Raw genomic sequence first — 13,433 nt, 5'->3', positions numbered from 1 at the left:
ATCCACTCGTCCCATTGAATAATTCCTACCAAAATGTGAAAAACGCTGATTCCTCGTGGGGAACGGGTGCCACACACAGTTCAAACATGAGTTTTAACTGACTCATCCCATTGAATAATCATCCTACCAAAATGTGAGAAACACTGATACGTGGTGGGGAACGGGCGATGCACACAGCACACGCAGTTCAAATATGAGTTTTCACCGACTCATCCCACTGAATAATCATCCTACCAAAATGTGAGACAGCTGGCCTTCCACACGTTCTCTGTCTTCCCATTATTTCTGAACGCTCCTTCCCTTGGGTCCTGTCACTACGGCAAATGGTGGCCAATGGCACCCATGATACAGAAACCGTCCTGTGAGCCTGGATGCCTCCTCACCCCAGAGACAGAGCCCTTCCTGGCTTTGACGTGCCACGATCATATGCTTTTTTTGTCTAGAGGAGATATGTTTTATTACAAATGGGTTATGTAACCCTAAGCACCTTGGTGTTTGTAATTCATGAAGAGTGTTATTTTGTGAAGATGTTAGTAGCTGGCTCAAGTAAGAAAAGAAGTTGCAGTCTCCTCTTCAATATTTTAGATCGGTTTTAAAAGAAATCAGGCAGAAATCTAGAGAGTACTTAATATGCCAGTAGGGAAGAGTACTAATTCGATTTACATTTGTTTAAATCTTACATAATTAAAAGACTGTATCTTACAAAATGTCTTATCTGATAAAATCTTGTAACCAGTTTATGTATCTTCTATGAAAAGAGTAATAAAACAAAGATTATTTGAGACAGTAAAAGAATTAACACAATTTTATATTGATGGGAAAAATGGAGTAATGCACTTTTAAGTAACAGGCAACTTCAGATTTTACTCATGTATTTAATGTATATTGATTCACATGATGAAAGTGATGATTTTCTTACTAAATGAGCCAAGAGAATGTTTCACTTATATATTTATTAAATTTAAATCAATATAAGTCTAATAGGCAACCTCTAGGGGTGCCTAGATTCTCTTTTCCAGTTATTTATCAATTTGGTTATTTTGTTTGTTTCATTCGGCTTGTTTTAAAAAGAGTAATGATGCTACAATAGGGCCCGTGGAACATATGCTGGTACAACTCTTTATTAATTTAATACATATTTATTGTGTGGCTACTATGTGCGAATTTTCAAGTGCCGTCACTCAACACCTGCAGAGCACCTCGGAGGGCAGTGAGGGGCCACCCTCGGTGGGCTCTCTGCTGGGGCCTAGGGTGAGCAACAGGCTGGTGGTGAGGGGGGCGGTCTTTGCCAATCTAAATCCAATCTGGCCTGGGTATGAAGGAATTCTGCCTGAGCTACAGATCCCAATTTGATTCAAATCCCACAGGAGGCATGATTTTATTGTGTAGCTACCATGTACAAATTTTCAGAGTAGAAGTATTTTATTTTCCTTTGTAAGAATAGTCCCTTTTAAGGAAACTACTATCATTATATGCTCCAAAGCATATGGACCGCATCTTCCTAGTGTACACATAGGCATTTAGATGCATGGCAACCATATTCTATGTCTGCGGTAACAAAAGTCACATTACATTATTTTCATACAAATTCATGGGGAAAAATACTACTTTTAACTGATATAAAGAAACAAGAGAGAAACAAAAAGCAATGCATTTTCAGTTTGGCCCTTTTTTATAAAAGAACATGAAAAAGTACTGACAAGCTAGGTAAATTTTTTAAAATACCCAAATAATTGTCAAAAATTATTTACATTTTCTCAGATGAATGTGTCTACATGTACCAAAGATGATTATAAGTAAAAGTATATTTTAAAAGTAAAAATTAAGTATAAATGACACTCTTCTGATATTTGAAATGTCAAAAACAGTGGTCACTATATATATCCTATGATTGCTTGTCATTTCATTGTTAAAACTTAATAAATTAAATACTATTTTTAATGTCCTAAAATACCAACTAGGTGTTTCCTCAGCCCCTCAGAAAGAACTTGTAGCTGGAAAACTGGTATTAAACACAAACAGAGTCCAGTAGCTTCATGCCCTGTGCCTGTAAGTCAACTCAATGCCATCTTTCGTGCTCCACTCATCTCGGCTGACTTAAATCAAATTATAGTGTGGGGTAACTTCTGTAAACTGGAATTTCCTAAAACATTATTTTCAGTCCCACTAAATACCAAAAGCCTGCTCAGTTTTTACTGGTTAATTATAATTGGCAGGTCACTTGAAGTCTTGGAAATCTGCAAGTGGCAAGTGAGAGGTGAGACACAGAAATGTTCTTGCTCCACAAGCTTACATGGGGCTTAATCTGCCAAAGCCTGAAATGGTTACATTGGCTTAAAAAAAATGTGTATTTCCTAGCCTGGCACAGTGGCTCACGCCTATAATCTCAGCACTTTAGGAGACTGAGGCAGGCAGATCACTTGAGGCCAGGAGTTCGAGACCAGCCTGGCCAACATGGTTAAACCCCATCTCTACTAGAACTACAAAAATTAGCCAGGCTTGGTGGTGGGTGCCTGTAGTCCCAGCTACTCAGGAGGCTGAGAGAGGAGAATTGCTTGAACCCAGGAGGCGGAGGTTGCAGTGAGCCAAGATTGCACTGCTGTACTCCAGCCTGGGTGACAGAACAAGACTTCCTCTCAAAATAAATAAATTAAAATAAAATAAAATAAAATAAAATAATGTATATTTCCAGTAAAATCATTTACAAGAATTTTACATTTGTTTTTCAAATTAAGTTTAGGTGCTAACATATTTATTCTCCAATGGTTTTCAAGATCTACCAGTGTATTAGTCCATTCTCATCCTGCTATAAAGAACTCCTCAAGACTGGGCAATTTATAAAGGAAAGAGGTTTAATGGACTCACAGTTCAGCATGACTGGGGAGGTCTCAGGAAACTTACCATCACGCAGAAGGTGAAGGGGAAGCAAGGCACCTTCATCACAAGCCAGCAGGAAGGAGAAGTGCCCAGAGAAGGGGTTACAGCCCCTTATAAAACCATCAGATCTTGTGAGAACTCACTCACTATCATGAGAACAGCATGGGGGAAACCGCCCTCATGACTCAATTATCTTCACCTGGTCTCTCCATTGGCAGGTGCAGAGTATGGGGATTACAATTCAAAATAAGATTTGGGAGGGGACAAAATGCCCAACCACATCAACCAGTAAACCTGAAACATATAGTGTTTTAGTTAATCTCTCATATACAAATTGGTATGAAACAGAAATAAATCAAATAAAATAGCTTTTTAAAGTGGGGTGACAAAATTGAACAAAACCCAGTGTCAAAAGTGCATGAGACATGTAAAGGGATTAATATCTCCATACAATAGGAAAAACTCATCTATAACAAGCATTTCTGAGAAAAATGTTATAAATAGGTGTTAAATGTTTCTGCCATGTGTGCCTGTAGACGGTGGGGGGCCTTTGGGGTGTGCCCTTCCTCATCTCAGCCCAGAAGGGTAAAGTAACAAGAAGATAACAGCTAAGACTCTGGGGCTGGAGGCAGTGATTTAAGAGTATCATGGGGCAGAAATCACACACTGAACCTGTGCCAGCTCATTTGGCATTGCGCCAAGTGAGCTTTTCAGGTGAAAATCAGTGGACAGGCCCACCATAGACTTGCCATGGGGTTCTGAGGTGGCTGCTGGCTTAAGGGGACTCAGGCACTTCCCTCAAGTGTCCTTTTTAGGTTGGGTCTATAAGAGGCATAGGTGGGTGAAGAGAGAATTGAACCACTCTTAGTATCCTGAACTTTAATAAACCTTTTGATTTCTTTTGTAAGCAGAAGAATATATGGATGCATAACCACAGATAAAGTTTTAATGCATAAGCAGCCTCTGTGAATGTTTGCAATTTTTTTCACCCAAAGCTGATCGTAGAAAATCCAAGCTGTTACTAACGCCATATTTCCTCAGCAGCTGAACTACTTTAAACCTACACAGCTGCTTCCCTTCAGTAAGAATCTGTGAAATCCTCATTTGAAAAGGAAATGAGAAACACACATGCAATCAACTGAGCGCCTAAATGAAAATTACAGAACGGACCCTTTTCCATGAAAACAGTCAAAATCATTAACCAAAGACGAAGCAACCCGTTACTGGTCTTCCAAATGTCAAAATAGTCGGCTTTAAAAGGTGATCGTTCTCTCAAACACTGTTTTAGAGCACACCATTTGGAGAATTTTAAACTAAATTAGCAAAGTCTTTTAACATCTCTGAAATCAGGCCGGAAGCAAATTTATAATTATTTACTTATTAACAAACATCTCCAATTTATACCTAAAGCTATAGTTTGTTTGCCACCTACAGAGAAATCTGTTAAAGACTTTAGAAAATTTAATTTTCAAATGCCAAATGTTAAAATATATGCTGGTGATCAAATAATAGGAATTATTTTCATGACTGAGTAACCAGGTGAAAATATTTACAGCTGACCCTTGAACCACAGGTTTCTGACGTCATGGGTCCACAGTTACAAGGATGTTTCCTTCGCCTCGGCCACTCTGAGACAGCAAGGCCAGCCCCTCCTCTTCTTCCTCCTCCTCACCCCACTCATCATGAAGACGATGAAGAGGACAAAGACCTTTATGATGATCCACTTCCACGTAACCAATAGTAAATATATTTTCTGTTCCTTATGATTTTTAATAACATTTTCTCTATTTTTGTAAGAATACAATATATAATACATATAACATACGAAATATGTGTTAACTAACTGTATTATTGGTAAGGCTGCCAGTCTACAATAGGCTATTATTTTGGGGGGAGCTGAAAGTTATCCTCAGATGTTTGTGCCAGGTCTGCACCCCTCACCCCCGTGTTGTTCAAGGGTCAACTGTACAAAACACTTAACTCCAAAAAAACCATCATTTTCTACATCTATTAAATCCCTCCTTACAAAGTGACATCAGGCAGCGTCTTACCTGAATTCTTATTGGTTTTGTTCTGCCGACTTTTAACCTGTTCAGTCCAAAGGGTAGGGTAACGTGATGCAATATCTATGAACCAAAATGAAATGATAAGCATTTTTAATTCATCATGAACCCACAATGTTCCTTAAGTTACATAGTGCAGCAAGCAGTCCAAAAGCCAAAATAAATCAATATAACACACATTGTACATTTGTCAAGAAATAGTTACAATGATTATATGCATGAGACAAAAGGAAATCACAACATACGTTTAAAATATTTTTGGCATTCTTCTCTTTATCCAAAAGTATAGTTAAAATCTCTTTGGGTCTAGACAGAATTCACTTTAAAAGAATCAGATTTTAGAAAAATACCCAAATGTACAAAAAGATATCCTTGTGTAGTTAAAATGGCTATTCACACAACATACAACGTTTTCACTCAGTTGAAAGACTCAACACAAAATGCAATATGTGAAATATAACTTTTGCTTGGAACTTTTCAGGAACACCCCTTTTGTAGTAATCTTGTTTAACAAATAAAATTGAATGGGCCGGGCGTGGTGGCTCACACCTGTAATCCCAGCACTTTGGGAGGCTGAGGCGGGTGGATCACCTGAGGTCAGGTGTTCAAGACCAGCCTGGTCAACATGGTGAAACCCCATTTCTACTAATAATACAAAAAAAACAATTAGCCAGGCGTGGTGGCAGGTGCCTATAGTCCCAGCTGCTCCTGAGGCTGAGGCAGGAGAACTGCTTGAGCCCGGGAGATGGAGGTTGCAACGAGCTAAGATCGCATCATTGCACTCCAGCAGCCTGGGCAACAAGAGCGAAACTCTGTCTCAAAAAAAAAAAAAAAAAAAAAAAAGAAAGGAATATAGTGCAGGTCACTGTTAGTGCGTGAGAGCACAGACCCTGAAGAAGACGTCTGGGTCTGAATGCCATTTGCCATTTACACCCAGATGGACTTGGGTCAATTGCCACAGGGTTCTCATCTGCGGAAGGGCATTCAGAAGGCCCAGGGACTCACAGCAGCAGAGCCCACATTGTGTAGCACGTAGGGCCATGCAGCATTAGTCACCATTATTATTATTTGCAAAGCATAATGCAGTTCTACACTTTAATGTTTTGTTAATTTATACTGTGTATTCCTTACACTTTGCCTTTTAACCCTGGTCCCCTTTGACCTGGTAATTTTTTATACGTTAGTAAATACCTAAGACAATGTATTAAAGGTAAAAACAGGAAATCTATCCTTGTTACGACCACTTGTAAAGATGTGATATGTAAACAGGGAAAATGGCCATACATTTTATATTATCCAAACTGTAAAATTTCAACTTAGAAATGTGTATTTAACGAAACCCTCATGAGAATGCGACATGGCGATATCGGAAAACCCCTCGCTCCAAAGACATCAGGAAAAACAGTGGGTGCCCTCATAAGGCTGGACACGGCCACACGCAGTCCATTTCTGCTTGTGAGTTTGCTCTCTTATCCCTGTCTAACATCATGATGTTTAGATACACATTTACCCAGTGAAATTATTTCTACAGCCAAGCAATTCACATTCCCAACATCTCACAGTTATTTCACGGGTGTGTGGTTAGGAAATGTTTACTATGCCATCCATTGCCGTTTCGTCATTAAGTATATTCCTCGTGCCATGGGCTGGATGTGTGGGATGCCATCCATTGTCATTTCATCATTAACTAGATTCCTTGTGCTGTACGCTGGATGTGTGGACTTGTCCATCCCACATAACTGCAGCTTTGCAGCCTCTGACCTCATCTCTCTATCTTCTCCATCCTACCCTACCCTTGGTGACAACCTTTCGGCTTGCTGTTTCCTTCTTCTCACTCTTGGGGTTTTGTTTGTTTGTTTTTGTGTGTTTTGTGTGTGTGTGTGTGTCTGTGTGTTTGAGTCGGAGTCTCGCTCTGTAGCCCAGGCTGGAGTGCAGTGGCCGGATCTCAGCTCACTGCAAGCTCCACCTCCCGGGTTTACGCCATTCTCCTGCCTCAGCCTCCCGAGGAGCTGGGACCACAGGCGCCGCCACCTCGCCCGGCTAGTTTTTTGTATTTTTTTTTTTAGTAGAGACGGGGTTTCACCGGGTTAGCCAGGATGGTCTCGATCTCCTGACCTCGTGATCCGCCCGTCTCGGCCTCCCAAAGTGCTGGGATTACAGGCTTGAGCCACCACGCCCGGCCTGTTTGTTTTTTAATAGATTCCACATATAAGAGAGATCATGTAGTCATTTCTGTGTCTGGCATGTTACACTCCTTACTGAATGGAGCTCTAACAGGATGACTCGCTTCCCAGCTCCGCGCCATCCCTCGCGCTCCTCCCCAACCCCAACTGTACAATCCCCGCCCCCGGCTCACCTTCTTCATCTCCTTGAGGCTGAGTCTCCAACGCCGGAGCCACGGCATCATCTGAATTCAGAACGGAAAAGATTTGCAAGGAGACTACAATTATGAGAGTAAGTTAAGTAAGTGTGCATGCGGGTGGATGCTGAGGACTTCCACTCAGTCCCCACAGATCAACCATAACGCAACCCCACACAGACCCCACCGGATGCTGCTGCGGCATCCAGGCCCACTCTCCAGTCAGCTGCTATTTAAAATGCTCCAGGCTAGACACTGACCTAACTTCCACGTGGAAAACATCCCATCAGTTCTAAACTCTCAGAGCCAATCACAGGCCATAGGGCAGATGAGGAAGGAATCAAAATAATTAAGAGTAAAGAAAGTCTAGCCCTGGGAAAGAGAAGTCATAAATTCGGGCCACCGGAGGTTACAGAAGAGGGCTTGGCAGGGACTGGGGTGGGGTTGAGCAGAGCCATGTCCCCTTAACACGCCCTCTGTTTTCCCCAAGAGAAAGGCAAGGGCTGGAGAATTCTGGACCCCCTTCTACACCTCTGGCCCTCCCTCTCTCCACTGCTGCCGTGGAATAATCTAACCGAGGATCTGAGGGGCGCATGGGGTGGAGGGGACAGGGCGAAAGTTATCAGCGAATGGAGGAAAGGGCGGGCTGGGGTGTCACAGGCCCCTGCACCACTCATGGACTCGCATTTTCCAAGTGGAGAATCTGTATTTCATTAATTGACACACATACGTTGGGTTCCCTGGTAAAGTAAGAGGTTTTAAATGGCTCAGAGACCTGGCAGGATGGCAGGCCCGTGAGCCAGGAGTCCTCCTCCAGACACTCAGGGCCCCACCCGGGAAGCAATCACAGGGCACTGTGGTGCTCTCAGGATCATCCTTTTTTTTTTTTTTTTTTCACTGAAGCTTGCTTATATCATTTTGTTAAATGGTAACTTTTGGACTGAAATACAGGAAAAAGTGGCAAAGATGAGGTCCAGCCATAAGACTTATGTAGATAACTAAATCACGAACTTCCCAGTGGTCTAAAGAATAAAGTTTGTCATAAGACTTTATTTTAGGGGAAAAATCAAAACAGATTTTCAAAAAATTTTAACATTGAGCAATCTCGAAAACAGTTTGCTAGCTATCAAAATACTGACAAAAATGTAACATCAGTTATTTGAAATATCCAAGTCTAACACTGATAATAACAATAAACTAGGAATATTTTGTGGTTGAATATTTTACAATCTTCTTCCAAGAAAATAAAACAAAATGGGAAACATATTTTAAACACAAGAACATACAAAAAGTCTTAAAATAACATATTTGAAATTTTTTGGAATGAGGACAATCAAATACATTATTACTGTTGTGTGTTTTTGCTGAGGCCTCACCAAGTCACCACTCTGAGGCCACCAGCCCATTCCCCAGTCACTGGGGCCAGGCCAGTCTGAAAGCTCAGCCTGAATGGCAAGCAGGGAGGGCAGGTGTGGTCTGGGTACAGGGTGACTAACAGGCCCACTGTCCATTCCTCCTCTCAGCCCTGATTCTGGGCATCAGAGGCTGTTCCCCTTCCTGCCCTGTCCACACTTCCCCCTCAGCACGGTCATCATAGGCCCTACTCCATGCCCCCGTCCCTCACAGACGGGGTGGCTCTGTCCCAACAGAACAAGGCCATTGGTGGCTGCTGAAGTCAGCCTTACAGAAATAAAACAAAAATCTCGAAGAGCTGTGCAGTTTTTATTTTCCCTCTATCAGAGTCTGTGAAGTGTCTCGTCTTATTTGTGTCTGGAAACCAGCTCTGTTGCTTAATCCAGGTATCCCCTCTGCGTATTCAGGCCTAAAGTGGGGGGCATGTTCTTTCCTTAACTCACTTTCATGCCCATGTACTAATCCCTCTAGATTTTTTTTTACAGTGGGTACAATAAATATCATAATAAACAGGATTAGGAAATGGCCTCTGAAAGAAGATGATCTTTCCGTCTCCTCCTCCCTTTCCACATTTGATTAATTTTTCTAGTCATGAGATCGTCCCTTCCTTTCTCTACAAATGTCGACACGCCCACCCCATTTTCTTCTTGACTCAATTCACGCAGCTCACTATTGCTCTATGCAACTTTACCCCTTCCTTTCCAAACATAAACCCTCTCCCAACCCAGTGTCCCCATTATGCCTGTCATCAGTTTTCAGCTGGAAAATGAGCTATCTTCCTTGACTGTGAGGCTTCTTCTTTCTCAGCTCACACCTGTTACATATTTCCCCTTCCAGGAAGCTGCTCCTGCCTCATTCTTGGCAGGCGCCCTCTGGACAGCCTGACATTTACTCTCATGCCAGCTTGTCCCTCCAACATGTCTGTGTCTTAGTAATACAGAACTCTTTTTGCAAAGGATCTTTCAGGGCAGGGACAGGCCTCACCACAGTTTCCACATATGCAGAAGGGACTGGTTGAATAAAACTCTGAATTTTTTTTTTTTTTTTTTGAGACAGTCTCACTCTGTCGCCCAGGCTAGAGTGCAGTGGCGTGATCTCGGCTCACTGCAACTTCCATCTTCTGGGCTCAAGCAATTCTCCTGCCTCAGCCTCCTGAGTACCTGGGATTACAAGCATGTGCCACCATGCCTGGCTAACTTTTGTATTTTTAGTAGAGATGGTGTTTCACCATGTTGGCCAGGCTGGTCTCGAACTCCTGACCTCAGGTGATCTGCCTGCCTTGGCTTGGTCTGTCTTTATATTACTTTTGTTTGTTACTGGTTCACTACACTGTCATCTTGAAAACAACCTCTGACTTTAAAGGCTGATGTAGGAGAAAAGCAGAAATGTGTCCTGGTACTGAAGGGTGTTGGCCGAGGCAAGGGCGGAGAAGAGGATGGAGACTTTCCCAGGGGAGTGGTGGTGGGCACATGACAGACCCTGAAACAGGACCCGCAGGCTGTGATATGATGCTTAAGTTTAAGGGTTTTGTTCAGCTCTTGTTTGCGCCAGTCTCAGAGGCAGTGATTGCTGTAGGTAGAAAAACAGTTCCTCCTCCTCCTTGTAGGGAGGAGTTGAGGCTTCTTGATCAGGGTCCTCAATAACTGCAATGGTTTAGAATCCCACAGGGAGCCAAAACACTGAGCCTCAGCCCTCTCCACAGTCACAGACTGGGAGGCTCCAAGGGGTCCTAACAGTGTCTGCTGATGGTCCCGAAACAAGCCACAGAGCACAGGCCCAACACCAGTGATCCCAGCAGAGCACAGACCCAATGGAGCTGGTGATCATAAGAGTGAATGGCACTTGCTGAATGAATAAAGAAGTAACAAACTGGCTCGGCTCTCATCATTGTCACTAGTGGATGTTTAAACTTTAACTTGAGAAGTTATTTCACAGGATAGGTTAAAGTAGATGTTGTATATCATCACAGACATTTATTCTAAGATAGTTACCTGTTTTTCCTGTGCCTTCGCGTTGCGGTAACTTTTCATTTATGGAACCTAGAGGAGGAAATTAAGGAGTGGAGTGAAATGAAATTATTTTGGACTCTTAAATGGTCATCACAAATTAAGTTACGCACATGTTTTTGCTCCATTTTGATTAATTTGCAGTACTTTGGCATTTTCTACTTAAATTCTGCAAGCTGTCTAGTACCCTGAGGGGACACTATCACCTAAACTTGCAGACCCAGGACTCAGCAACAAAAGATTAGTTTCTACTTCCGGTGCTAAGGGGTTGCACATGGATAGAAGACCTTAAAACCCAATATATTACAGTCTCTTCATCTGAAAAATGTCATCATAACCATAACATACATACCCATGTTGGGGTACTGAAGTGAATTAAGTAAAAAAGGAAATGTTTTTAAAATCCTAAGACATTAGACAACCAAAGATAACTAAAAACCCTGATTTCAGCTTGATTCTGATTTATAGAGGAGAATGGTGAGGAACTACCTTTTGGTAGACTATTGAAAATCTACTAAGTAATGTGCGACCAAGTTTGAATGTTTATATATTGCTGAAAGATGTATATTACAAACAGAAAGTGTAGTTCTTTCTCTTCCCACAGATTGACGCCGCTATACGGATCCACTTCCCCCTCATTAGTATACCTACTTGAGAAATAAAAACGGTTATTCTCAGAGTTTGTTGGCAGTTGAATATTCTGTTCAGAATTGAGCTGGAATTCCCATAGCCATAGACACGCCCAGTAAAACTCCTCAGCAGAAACATTTTGGAACTTGAAATTATTTGTTTCTGTTTTCTTTTTTTCAATGTTGAATATGACAGAAATACAGACCAACATTCATATTAAAAATATAGCTTATGACATTTTGGGGATGCTTATCTTATTTTTGGGAAATGCAATAGTAATGTGGCAGGAAATTTACAAGCAATTCATTGGATGGCAGAGAAAACGGAGGAACTTGGAGGCGCCATCCATCCTCCAGCACTCTTGGTGGACGCTGCCTCGGGGTCGCATTGCCCAGACACCCCTGAACACACATCAGCGGTTCCCATGAAGGAACACAGTGCAGCCATCCCAAACCCTCCTCTGTGACAGGTACTCATCAGACAATGCTGACTTCAGGAAAGCTGAATGAGGATTTACACGGGAAAGTTCTCAGCGGTTTCCCTGCTGGCTGCATATCTAAAAATAACTAAATAATATGCGTTTGGGAATTTGCTGTCCCCAGGGGATAAAAAGGAACACAATTCTCCTGGTTCATCTACCAAAGCCAGCCCTTCTCTCTTTCCCAGCTGTTACTGTTACCATTTGGTTACATATTATGTTGTTTCCAGGCCTTGCAACACAAGGTTTTTCTTGGTAAGAATCCCTCAGGATACAAAGCTAACCTCACTGTGTGGCCACCTCCTGAAGTTCTCAAAATCCTCCTTCCCTTGTTTCTGCCTTTTGGACCATCTCTTTACAAATCCAGATTTCTTAAAGAGCTTAAGCTTCTTAGTCATCAGTTTATTTTTATCATGTGTTCCCGAAAGAGGCAAAAAGTATTTTCTACTTTTGACGGGAAATGATCATATTTTGGTAATATTTCTGAATATTTCTGTGCAGGTTTTAATATCATAAGGAAAATGTAAATATGCTCAGAATTATAATATCCTTCATGACAGAGTTTCTCAATTGAAATAAGAAAATATTTTATACTATACAGACAGAACGGTGCAGACTGCAGATTCAAAATTTCATGAGGGCTGAGGTCAGAATCCAACATTTAAACATTCTCTACCCTCAGGCAGCCTCTGTCTCTGAGCCAACCAGGACTGTGGCTTTCTCATCAGGCCCTTGCATTCAATCAGTGTTTACTTAAATAAATCCACACAAAAATAATTTGATCTTGTTCTTCATATGTAAGAGATAATTTTAAGACAGAACCAAGTGTCCCTGGATCACCTGCTCTGTGATTCATGACTCAAATATTTTACAAGACAGAAATTGGAGGAGATCCTGATAGTGCATTGACTTCACCTTTTAACTACCTTGGGATGAAAAGATGACGCCCAACCTTGCTGCCCCTGCCTTCCTGCAAGATCCTGGCCTCCAGGATGGGAAAATAGCTCCACATATTTCCAGAGGCCAGCAGAGCCATGCAAACACACAAATCCAGACCCCGAGGCTGTCATTGCATTTTTCTGGAGATAAGGATTTGCTGAACTTCCAAGTGTTTATAACAAGTAAGATTGCAGGCTGTACTTGCAGAAAGGGGGCCGAGAAAGAAGGGTTGACTGATACGCACATGTCTGCAGTCAGTGAACACCTTTGTGAACCCTGGGCCGGAGGCTGGACCTTAAGGATCTGCTTGCTGTTCATAGACACAAAGAGGTTGCTAGGTGATCCACCTCAGCCTTGGATTCCAAAGGACACATCTGAATTGCTCCCATTTGTGAGATCCCATCCCACCTAAATGCTATTCTAAAGGGGTGGGCTTTGTTGTGATGGGGACATGAATTTCTGGTGGAAGAAACCACAAAGTACAACGTGAGGAAACGTCTCTGCTTTAAGGGAGGAATAATAGCTATTAAGTCTTGTAGCTTAAGCGCTTGGTTCAAATCCAGCTGCTCTCAGCCTTAACAACGTGTTGCCAGAACAGCCCAGTGGAGGGAAGGGTGTTTTGCTGATGGAGCCAGTGGTTTACACAAGCTCCTTCCGGACGCCCTTCA

At 42.1% G+C, this 13,433-nt stretch overlaps 1 protein-coding gene across 1 annotated transcript in view; it reads right to left on the bottom strand.

Annotated features, from left to right (window-relative positions):
- Nucleotides 1-13,433, bottom strand: part of SMOC2 (SPARC related modular calcium binding 2) — a 225,114-nt gene that overhangs the window by 110,461 nt on the left and 101,220 nt on the right. Inside the window, exons 5-7 of the mRNA XM_050787103.1 lie at nucleotides 10,704-10,751; nucleotides 7,297-7,347; nucleotides 4,929-5,003 (exon numbers count right to left, since the gene is read on the bottom strand). Coding sequence (XP_050643060.1) covers nucleotides 4,929-5,003; nucleotides 7,297-7,347; nucleotides 10,704-10,751 — 174 coding nt within the window. The remainder of the gene's footprint in view (nucleotides 1-4,928; nucleotides 5,004-7,296; nucleotides 7,348-10,703; nucleotides 10,752-13,433) is intronic.

This window comes from Macaca thibetana, chromosome 4, assembly GCF_024542745.1.
Source record: "Macaca thibetana thibetana isolate TM-01 chromosome 4, ASM2454274v1, whole genome shotgun sequence".
Lineage (NCBI taxonomy): Eukaryota > Metazoa > Chordata > Mammalia > Primates > Cercopithecidae > Macaca > Macaca thibetana.
The sequence above is the reverse complement of the archived record's forward strand: the minus strand, read 5'-3'. Positions and strand labels throughout refer to the sequence as shown.